At 37.1% G+C, this 12112-nt stretch overlaps 1 protein-coding gene across 1 annotated transcript in view; it reads right to left on the bottom strand.

The window, feature by feature from the left end:
* LOC129231133 (atrial natriuretic peptide receptor 2-like) overlaps positions 1-11905 on the bottom strand; it is a 33763-nt gene extending 21858 nt beyond the window's left edge. Inside the window, exons 1-5 of the mRNA XM_054865380.1 lie at positions 11902-11905; positions 8069-8291; positions 4506-4643; positions 4174-4418; positions 750-991 (exon numbers count right to left, since the gene is read on the bottom strand). Of these exons, the coding sequence (XP_054721355.1) occupies positions 750-991; positions 4174-4418; positions 4506-4643; positions 8069-8291; positions 11902-11905 (852 nt within the window). The remainder of the gene's footprint in view (positions 1-749; positions 992-4173; positions 4419-4505; positions 4644-8068; positions 8292-11901) is intronic.
* Between the last annotated feature and the right edge of the window lie 207 nt (positions 11906-12112).

The raw sequence follows: 12112 nt of genomic DNA, 5'->3' as shown, positions 1-12112 counted from the left end.
CGACAATGCACCATCTCATGACACAGTAGCTGCCGATCAGCTCTTAGAGAGTGAGGATATTGAACGTATGGATTAGCCGGCACGATCTCCGGATCTCAATCCCATCGAGCATGTATGGGATTTTCTAGGCAGACGCTTGACAGCTCGTACCTTACCACCAATAACGATTCGGGAGCTTCGATTGGCGCTGCAAGACGAATGGGCAGCAATGCCTCAACAACTCATTGACACCCTCATTCTCAGCATGGGCAGACGCTGTGAAACCAGCCTAGCAGTCGGGGGAGATCATATCCCCTACTAAAGACCGGATGTTTCTTGCTGGACACCCATCACAGGGATGTTTCGGCCTTCAGTCGCATTGCGCTCCATGCTACTTTTTCAATAAAGCTTCTTTTTATCCCTCTGATTTCTCTTTTAGTAAGTGTTGCTTACATTACACATGTCCTTACGTATTGGGGCTCTTACGGTATTAAATGTGTTGATTTGGAAAGCTTTTGTACAAAGTTATATTGAAAAAACCGTCTCGTCCTTAATTTTTGCACACCAGTGTATAAGGCGCCATTACTCACAAAAACAGGAGAAAGTTCTGTGTCTGGCGTGGGAAAATAGTTGAAAAGAAACCATTAAAAAAAAAATCGTTTTTGCCTGCGTTTTCAAAATAATAATAATAATAATAACCTTGTGTTTTAAGGGGTTAATAAGTTTACAGAACTATTTACTAAGATTAAAAAAAAAAAAAAAACACATACCTTTTCAAGCTGACTAACTTCAAAATCACATACGGAAGGATCGTCTTCACAGCTGGGAAATGAAACATGAACGAATGTACCAATGCTGCTCAACAACATTGGTTTCCTGTGAAAAAATAGTGTATGTTGAGTGTTAAGAGTTCGCGTTTCAACGGTTTCCTCTAATTGTTCTTTTATCCAGGCGACATTTACCAAAAGTTTGGAGTTCATAATTTCATGTTGTAGAAGATTGAATGTTGAAGCTGCAAATAGAGATATGAAACATCATTTCTGTAGGTTATATTAATAAAATTAAGTACCTCATCATTTAAGGGTTAATGATTCCACTTTAAAGAACCAATGCAAAATTGTAATAAATAACTTCAAATGGCATACATTTTTCCCTAGAAACTTGCTGTTCTTTAACTATTATTATTTCCCTGTTGATGTTTAAGAACAGTTTATTAATTTATACTGCTCGGCATTGAAAATGCAACACCAAGAAGGAGTGTTCAGAAATTTATGCAAATTTTAGAGCAGACGTACCTTACTGAGTTATGTAAATGATGTGAAATGCGCAGCTCTCGGACGCACGTGAAGTAAGATATAAGGGAAGGAACTTGCAGAATGGGAAATATTCGTGTCATTTCTGACTGGAGAATTATCGAAGAAATTTTGTTTTTGTATTGGAGGATACGTGTAACACGAGAGAATGCCAGGCCGCCGTCAACGAAGGCACTTCCAGCAGATAGACGATTTTACGAGGGGTATGGTGATCGGACTGAGAAGGGGAGGTTGGTCCGTACGTCAAATCGTAGCTGATACCCACATGGATGTGAGCACGGTGCATCGGCTGTGCCGAAGATGGTTGGAACAACGAAATGTGGCAAGATTGAGGGGTGCAGGGGCAGCCAGAGTGACGTCAGAACGCGTGGATCGACGCATCCACCGACAAGCTGTAGCAGACCCACAAGTTACTTGTTCCTCGATTCTGCAGCAGGTGCAAGATACCCTGATTATTCCCGTGTCAACCAGAACCATTTCCCGTCGTTTGGTCACACGTGGTCTGCAATCACGGCGTCCGCTAAGAAGACTGCCATTGACCCCACAACATAGACAGCAACGTTTAGTATGGTGCCAGACTAGAGCAACGTGGATGACAGAATGGCGAAATGTCGTGTTCTCAGATAAATCCCGCTTCTGTTTATCCAGTGATAGTCGCCGCATACGTGTGTGGCGTCGACGTGGAGACAGATCTAATCCGGCAGTAACTGTGGAACGTCCCACCGCACGACAACGTGGCATAATGGTTTGGGGCGCAATTGCGTACAATTCCATATCACCTCTAGTTCGTATTCAGGGCACTATGACGGCCTAACGATACTTGGATAATATGCTGCGGCCGGTGACAATCCCTTACCTTCAAGGGCTACCTAATGCAATTTTTTAGCAGGATAACGCCCGACCACACACTGCTCGCATCTGCCAACATGCACTCCAAGGCACACAGATGCTTCCCTAGCCACCATACTCTCCTGATCTGTCACCAATCGAACATGTGTGGGATGTGATTGGACGCCGTTCGCAGACTCTGTCCCTGCCTCGTTCAGAAGACGAACTGCGGAAAATGGTTGAAAGGGAATGGAGAGCAATTTCTCTGGACACCATCCGCACCCTTATTGACTCTATGCCTAGACGTGTTTCTTCGTGTATCGCTGTCCGCGGTGGTCCTACATCCTACTGAGTCGACGCCGTTCTCGCTCTGTATTCTGCCTATCATTTTGAAATTAAGATCATTTATTATTCCTTGCTGTCTCTGTCTTTTTTCCAAATTTCATCACTTTCTGACCACTCCTTCTTGATGTTGCACTTTCAATGTCGAGCAGTGTATTTACACAGAAGCTAAATAGCTCCACATACATAGGGACTGCACACAAAGCACCTTGCCTCCAGACACACAAAGGAAAGATTTAAAACACAAGAGAACGAAATAACACCCAAGACGCATGCGGGAATCGAACCCACGGCCTCTAACTTACAAGGCAAAGCTTCTATCGCAGAGACACGGAGGTCCCCGTTTATTAATTTATCAATTTACTTGAATTCTACTTTAATATTATAGTCATACTGTAGGAGAGAGGGGGGGGGGGGGACGTATTTCCACGTGTACAGTGGGGAAAATAACATGCGTCCTTAGGTTCAAATACTAAAAATGAGCAAAGTTTTCCATATTTTTATTAACTTGTGTATGAAACCCCCTGTAGAAACTTGCTACATACCATATTAAAAGAAAGCTATAGCCCTTTTTTATTTTTCCTATCACACTGTTCAGAAAACTACGTAAGTTTTGTTTTTCTGAATTTAAGGTATACATAGTTATTCAATACTGAATATCAAGACTCATTAAAAGCTGAAACTTTCTTAATTGCACGTCTATAATGTTCTTTATATCATTAATAAATGTTGGGCAATTTTTGATTCTGAATTTAAAAATATCATTTTGGGTGGGAGTGCAGAGGGACATGTAGGTGGGGGTGCAATGGGACAGAGTCCTGTTGTACCTCCTACTATAAAGTACTCCCACTATAACGTTAACATTTTAGAATAATGCTAAGCAAATATATTTTAGAATATCAAAATTTACAATTAAATTATTAATGGACATCGATTTTAAGAAGGCTTTATTTTTAACCACATTTAGGCAAATCTTAATGACTGCATTTAACATCCCACTTATCTACAGATTCTATTAGTTTACTGAATGTTTTTTTTTTTTATGAATAGTAATCTGAAAATATTATTCTGAGTGTTAACGTTTTTAAACATGTAATGACCCTAAAATTACCAAAAGTTATGACTTGTGGGTTCAAAAACAAAAAAGAATTTATCATTTCTCGAAGACTTCCGATGCATTTCCAAGCCAAAATCAACTTTTGATAATCACTTACATTGTTTCCCTCTCAGTATATTTTACTTTAATGTTTTATTTAATGTATTACTTTGTTGCTTAAAATGCATCAAACGTTTTAACTCTCAAGTGTGCTTTATCCTTAAAACTATTTTCAAGTCTTGTCGTTTAAAAACTGATTTCATATCTGTAGTGTATTATGTATAATTTCAAACTTTGTTTAATAATAATATGTTGTCATGATACAGATAACTTTTATGTACCTTTCTCAGTGTCCCACTTCATCTCATGCCCTGTGCTCCACAAAGTTGCACTCTCTAACAACTTGACTATCCTTTGAAAATTTTAAATTTTAAAAAATGTATAAGGAAAATATTGAAAACAATTACAATGAAAGCTAAAAGTTGACAAAGCAATGTCAAGTGGTAAATATTTTTTCAAAGTTTAAATGAAAGAAATTATAGCAAATCAATTTTCCCACTCTGCCCCCGCCCCCTGTACTTGCCGAAATATGCAATTATATTCAACACATTTTACCTGGATAATCAGCCAAAAGTGTTGCACATCGAACACCAGGCACTTGGCATTGACTCGGACGATAGACTTTCTCTTCGTCACATTCCTCAAAACTGCAATTCAAAATGCGTCTGATTTCTTCATCCTCAGAGAGATCAAATATCGCCACAATATCTGGATCCTTAAAAGCTCTATAGTGATCAATTATTGTATTGTTCTTATCCCAGAAATAGTCTGCTGTGTATTCTGCAACAAACCAACCAGACCTATAAAGTCAAGGAGATAACAAAATCCAATTTAAATTTAAGAAGAACTTTTTGGACAGCTTCAGGAATAGGTTAAGTTTAACGAACCTGCCGATTGGACCTAGAGGACCACAGTCTTCTATTTGGCCAGTTGCTGTCCATTTCTCCATGTTAAATCCGGGACTCAGCCAAACTTCTAAATTTATCATCACCGTTGGTCCGTAAACATCCACTTTTGAACAGTTCCTACAATTTAATGTAATTAACAAATCTAAATAAGCAATTAGTTTTTTCTATTCTGGTCTTTAAGTTCGTAATATAGCTGTTATGATATTATTGTACACAGCTGCATCCATGCTCCTATGATCATTTATGTAATTGGTAGGGGATAACCAGGGAGTGCTCACCTAGGGGGAAGAGTCATGGCGCAGACTGTGCCTTTGAAATTTTTAGGGAGGTGTTTAAAGGGATATTATCTTCTTTGGGGGATTTCTATTTGGAGGTGGGTCTACGTGGTGTTTGAGAGGGAGGTGCCCTTGCTCTTGAGGTGGTTGGGCATCCCTGGGATAACGAGGACTATCTCGAAAGTAAGTAGGGTAGGGCGGGGATAGTTGAGCATAGGGGCACTTTGAGCAATCGATATATCTCAAAAACTATCCACCATACGTGTAGGCATCAAATGGCGGAAAGAAAGGGTAATGGGAGGGGAACTCATCGCGCGATCTTCAATTGCAGCTCGACAATTACGTGAAGTATACGTGCACATTATTTATTTTGTGACAAAAAAGTATAAAATTCATTTGCCTTAAGTTTTTGTCTGTATTAGTACAATGTTATCTGTTTTCTGTCAGGCAAGTTTTATTCTTTCATAAATTTACTGTACTTTTGATGTGTATGGAGATTCTGTGTATAATTCTTAACGTTTTTTTTTTTCGCAATCTCACTTTTATTTTAAGACTATGGTTTGGTGTTAGATGAGCAAGTATTGCTCAACCGACCTCCGCGACTTAAATCAAAAGTAGTAATATATTTTTTGCTTTTGTTAAGATGCGCACTTATAAAAGGAAAACTACACGATGTTCTTACACTACTGACAACTTGAATAATGCTGCAAAGGCTGTCAATGATCAGGGAAAAAGTTTGAGTGCCGCAGCACAATAATTCGGTATCAAACGGATAACTTTGACAAGATTTTTGAAGAAATTAAAAGATGGTGATTCATCTATGGGTTATGCAAAACTAAGGCAATTTTTTTCTACCCAACAAGAGGACTGTATAAAAAAGTACTTGCTGCAAATGGCATCAATCTATTGTGGATATTTCCCAAAAGACGTTCGTCGCCTTGCCTACGAGTGTGCTGTTGAATGTATCATTAAAATCCGCCTGAACTCCAAATAAGATGGCCAGAAAAGATTGGCTTACAAAGTTTTTAAAACGAAATCCGGAACTATCTATTCGAAAACTAGAACCATTTCAGTTAATTCGAAAAAAAAGAAAAAAAAACTTCAAGTTATGTTAAATTGTCAATAAAAAACTATAAATAGTTTTATTATTATATATATATAATAATAAAACTACAACTAATAAGTTGACTATCAAACAGAAAATTTATTTCATCTCTAGTTGTCATTCATGCTATGGTTTGGCTAGACATTATAAGTGCTCAACTTACCCCGTCTATGGGGTACGTTGAGCAAGTTTGACTTTTTGCATTTCAACAGCTGTAGCTCTTAAACCTGTGCTATTAGCAACAAATTACTATGGACACTTTTGAAAAGGGAGCCATTATTAATCCATCAGGTTGCATAACAATCGATTGAGACGTATTGTTGAGGAGCTATATCCGCTCAAGTGAAAAATTGCTCAACTAGCTCCGCCCTACTCTACTAACTTGAAAAAAAGCACACAAAATCATTTTTAAAAATATATTTTTACAGAAAAGAGCATTTCTCAGAAACTATTTTTTAATATCACTGTCGCAATTGTTCAAACATTCTTCCTAACAAGAAACTCACTTTTCTACGCCCTCTTTTTACTCGTGGAAAGATGCCGCCAATGAAACAGCTATTGTTAAACACTTTTTTACATCGTCATTGATGGCAAAGCTCCTTCCTCGAAGATGAAACATATAAGTTCATTATCATTTGGTACTCAGAAAGTGCTATTATCTGCCCGTATTCCTCATCCTTATTTAAAATTCGGTTGGGAGTTGTTCGATCACCTACCTTTCAGCCCCAATCTTGCATCTTCTGATTTCCTTTTGCGTTAAACGTGATTTTGCAGATAGTTGCTTTGACGATGCAAAAGATGGTGGCTATCTTCACTAGTGAAAATTTCTATGAAGAGGGTTGAGAAAAAACGGTTACCGACAGCGACAAATGTCTGAACAATGGCGGAAACTATGTTAATGAAATGCTCTTTCAACCAAAACTAAATTTTGCTTTGAAAAATATACTTTCCTGATAGCCCTTATACGAGGGTTATTTTTTTTTTTTTTTTTTTCAAGATCCGATCGATCGCGAAATGAAGTCCACAGAGACAATGGAAATTTTTTTACTTGGAATATGTACATACACCTTTCTACTACTTCTCGACGTAGTTGCCGCTCCGATTAAGACATTTGTCGTAGCGTGATACAAATTTTTTGATATCCTCGTCATAGAAGACAGCCGCCTAAGCTTTCAGGCAATTCTGTACCCTGATCTGCAGCTCGGCCTTCGGAGCCAAACGTCTGTCCTCCTAGCCAACGTTTCATGAGACCAAAGAGATGGTAATCGGAAGACACGTCAAGTCTGGGCAACAGTTCGCTGTCCAGCGTGACTGTTGCAGGAGATTTTTGGTTAAAGCAGTAGTGTTCGGGTGCGCATTGTCATGCAGAAGGACAGTGCCTGATGACAACATTTCTCCACGTTTGTTCTGAATTGCCCTTCCTTTAGCATTCAAAAATGGAATTACAGCATGCATTTCACACTTAGCGGGAGACGCAATAGTTTGAGACATGTTTCCTTTTTCACTGCGTGCTCCGAAATAACGACAGCGACCTGATGCACTGCATAATCTTACTTGAGAGACTGTGCAACAAATCTACGCACAGCGTAATCGGCTTGACTTTCTGGTTTTCATTCCGCGATCGATCGGACCTTGAAAAAAAAATAACCCTCATACTAACATTCGATATGAACATAGCAATTGCCAACAACTAAAAAGTTATTCAGAAAAAAAAAGTAAACGCGTTTGCATGTCAAACTGAGTGAACCTTGGTAAATTTAAAAGGGCTATGCTTAATTGAACTAAGAGGCATATCCATGGGGGAGGGGGAATTCGGGATCTATCCCCACCCGAAACTCAGAAATTTTCATTTTCAGAAAATAGAAAAAAACTAAAACTAATCATGTCTCCCCCCCCCTCTCCTTGAAATTTAACCAAATCCACTCTGAAATTTTTATCTGGCTGTATAGTACTTATATTTTTAGATTTATATGCAGATACAACCTGTATCTCTTATATGAAAATGAAAAATCCTGTATTTTAGTTAATTTATATGAACTAGCAGAACTTATGCCGGTATAAATATAGGACAACAAAGCTTGCATTGCTGACTTATTTGTCACATTAATCACAATAACTTCAGTCTAGATGTCAGGGAATTAATAGGAAATTTCAAAACTTACGTTGGCGTAGCACATGATGATATGTTTTGAAGTGTTTTTGTGGCGTTATCAGCAATCCTTTCCGTATCCTGGTGTATTAGATACACGTAAGGATAACCAACTATTTTCTGAAGAAGAAATTTGGCAATGTGGGAAAGCAACTGGTGAGTGGTCCTACTGCTGACTTCAATTCTGAGAGGAAGCTCATATTCACCGACAAAAAAGTGTCGCTTGACTTCAACATCTGAAAATAAACTTTAAGTTGCTCAAAAAAAAAGTTTTTTAAAAAAATGAAGGCATTTTCTTATATTAATCAGTTATTCCTAGTGATTGCAATACCGATATACCGGTATCCCGAATACCGGTATTTCGAGCTGTTTTGCAGTCTCGTTATACCGGTATTTGCTGAGGTAAAATACCGGTATTTTCGGTATTTGCTGAAAATAATAAATAGTTTCAATTAAAGAGTTTTCAAGTTAAGTTATTAAGTACCTACTTTTATTTCAAATGTACATTTCTTTTTTCATGATACTGTACCAAAATCAATCTATTGACGTAAAAATGTGGCTTCAAAAGCACGAACTAATAGAATATCATTAAATAAAAGTTGCGGAAAGACTGCAAAATGATATTTTCATTACTAGTGAGATGAACTTTCGTTCGCTTATGTGCACCATGTTTTAACTTTTTTCATTTCACTGATCACTCATTTTCCATTCTGTTGCAGTTAATTTCAAGTGCAATTTCGAATGTATTTTCCCTAAGAATAATTTATTTCAACCATCAATTTCAGTAATACATTATGACTTTTTTTTCTTTTAATAGTTTTCTCAACTGGACTGAATTTTGACAAAAACTTTTTCTTGTTCGTGTAACAAATGGTGATTTGTTGTCACCGGTATTCGTTTATTGTTCTGTCTCGTTAGCTCTCTTTTTGGCAAGATAATATTTAGAAAATATACAGTGCCTTGAAAATTTGCATAGAGGTAAGGCATATTCAACTGGAACATATTTTCAGATATTTACATTACTATAATTGCAAAAAATTTTGAAAAGAAAACGAAATCGAATAAAAGAAATTAACAAGATCAAATTTAGTTAAGTTCTTCGTAAATTTCAAACCAAAGGGCAAATAAAAAGCAAAGAGAAACCTATCATGATGAAGAATAAGAAGTCGTTGAAGCTGATATTCATATTGGTAAAGTATCGAGTCTTGAAGAGAAATTACAATTAGCTATAAACTCAAAGGGAAAAAAACTAATAATAATACTACACACAATGCAAAAGAAACACACATACATACACATACAAGAGGATTTATCCAATATAACTTGCAAGAGATCGAATTATTTGAAGATGTAGAACTTCGAGGCAATCAGAGGAGGTCTATCGCGTATTGTTAACAGTTCCACCGACCAGCGCGAATTATGAAAGAGTATTTTAAACTGTAGGATAGTTGTGTACTAAAATGAGTTCCAAGTTTAGAGATTTTTCAATAGATGCATTATGTTTCTTACTATTATTGATTTTTTATTATTATATTTGCAGTGATGTTCTCATCTATTTTTCTGAGGGTATACTCCCAATAATTCATTACGCACAATATCTATATGCGTTCATATGCGTAATATGTCATTATATGAATTTTTTGAAGCTTGAGGGTATACGCTATGGATCTAAAAATGTTTGAGAGTATACGGCGTACATGGAGTTATACCCATATGGGAACACCACTGAATATTTGTTCCTGCATTTTGTATTTGTTTAAAATACATTTTCATAAATAATACAATTCTTGCAGAAAATTATGAAATATGGTAACAAAACAATATGTTCTCGATCATCTTTTGAGAAATTTCTAATACCGGTATTAATAACGGTATTCCGGTATCACATTTTAAAAAATACCGAATATCGGTATTGCATTTTTGATCCGGTATTGCATTTTCTAATTATTCCTGTTGAAAATACTTCATCAAAACTGAAGAATAATTTTATACAATGCAATCTGGTCACATATATCCAGAGAGTTTCGATTCTTAAAGATGAATTTTTTCAACAACAAGAGAAATATTTTAACTAGGAACTGGGAAACGTACGCTTTCACTTGCTTGTATTGGGTCCGGCATATTAACCTCAATTATTTGGAGAGAGCGCTGTGTGAGCAGTGGTGAGGGAATGGTGTTGGAAGTGTGTATGTGGTATAGAGATATCTGTGTCATTTGTAGTAGTAGTGATGTTATGGCACGAAAAGCATTGTCATGTGTTGTGGAGAAGAATAATCGAAATGGTGGTTTTTTATTTCTACTCCGCAAGAATTTTTCGTTCAGATACAATTTCGCCGACATGATCCTGTTCCACATATAGGAAAAAATATATTTCGATATTAAACTTTAAAGCTACAGGCACATTGAGAAATAGAACGGCTGGCCGACCTCAAACCGTTACTACCTTAGAGCTGGAATTAGTAAATTGAGGGAGCTAATCCAATCATTGGCTTAGCAAAAGCTGAGGCAAAGACGCCCAAACCGCGTGACCTAACAACGACGAATGGTTGACACGTTTTGAGTGAGACTAGCGAAAGAAAACTGATTTCTTCCAATGCTTCGCTTAAAAATCGATCACGTGACTTGGGGGTTTTCGCTTCAAAAATGAAAGCCTTCACTCCTTTTTATCTCTTCTCAATGGTTGCAACGCTAAAATGTGGCACTCACTAAAACGCCCATCCCTGGATTCTTTAAAGTATTTAGCACTTAAGCATTAAGCTGGTCAGCGATTTTCTCATAGGCATGTAAAAAAAAGTCCTGCAAAGTGATCCTCTCAACGTGAATGGTTTTTCTAGCAGAACAGGATCATGTCGGCCAAACTTGAACTGAATGAGAAGTTCTTACTGAGTAGTAATCAAAAAACTACCATTTCGGATGTGCTATATTGAACATATACGCTTCGATTCGAGCCCAGAGATTTGAAATCATCAGCTACACTTTTTACGGTAATGCTTCAAGCTGAATGAAGGGAATAAGAAAAAGAAAATTTAGTTTGTAATGACTTAAGAGTTTTTGGGAAATACTAAACAAAACCAAAATTATTTCGTGGTTTCTCAACAAAGAACCTCAGATGAAAGGTGTTTTACGCAGTTTTCATGGGATTTGCTACGCGAATTTTCACACTGAGTAGAAGAAATCCAGGAAAACTCCCACATGGATTCGACAAAGGTCCCATCGAATTGTAGTATCACAAATATGTTGACATGATGTCACTATAACCACGTCAGTTCGCCGTTTCTTAAAGCAAGATTTACAGCGCAGGGATCAGAATCACCGCCTAGAAGAGACTGTTGGATGATACTGTATTTTTGAATGCAGTGTCAGAGTCCGTGACCATTTAGCGCAACTTCAAATTAGATACCGCTGTGCTACAAATTGAACTAATGAAATCTGAATTTAACTACTTCGAGCAAACAGCCCGATTTTCGTATGCCACTGATTAATTTCGCTATATCATTTTTCGATTAGGTCATGGAGCGCATTTGATATCAGAAATGCGATTTAAGTCATGTGACTGGTCGAAAAGGATAGGAGAAGTAGTTTGACCGGTGCAAAACTCGTCCTACTTCAGCTGTAAACATAAGGAAAATGTTATATGACCAATAAAAAGACGTGAAGCAAGAGACATACCTGGATATGGGCAGTTGTCGTCCGCATCTGTATCATCCAAATATAGCTGTCCGAAGGTAAATAATAGCAGACATATAATAATACATGACCGGAAAAGCATTCTTAATTCTCAGAGTCTAATCGGCCAATGCATCTTAAGACTAATTCCTAAAGAAAGAGAAAATAGTCAAACAGAACCCATTTCACTTGAGGAAGACTTGAGAAAACCAGTTTTTATTTTCACATTCGAGAGTGAACCCTGAAAATATTTACATTTAACAATTTACACAACTGATTTAAAAGTATTTACATCACTTTACTTTTGAGGAAAAGATCCTTTGTTTAAAGAGGGGAAGGAGGTGACATTGGTTCTTGCTAAATATAAAAATATTGCTCTGGGTACGTTTTC

This window comes from Uloborus diversus, chromosome 10 (assembly GCF_026930045.1).
Source record: "Uloborus diversus isolate 005 chromosome 10, Udiv.v.3.1, whole genome shotgun sequence".
Classification (NCBI taxonomy): Eukaryota; Metazoa; Arthropoda; class Arachnida; order Araneae; family Uloboridae; genus Uloborus; species Uloborus diversus.
This window is presented reverse-complemented; position numbering and strand designations above follow the sequence as displayed.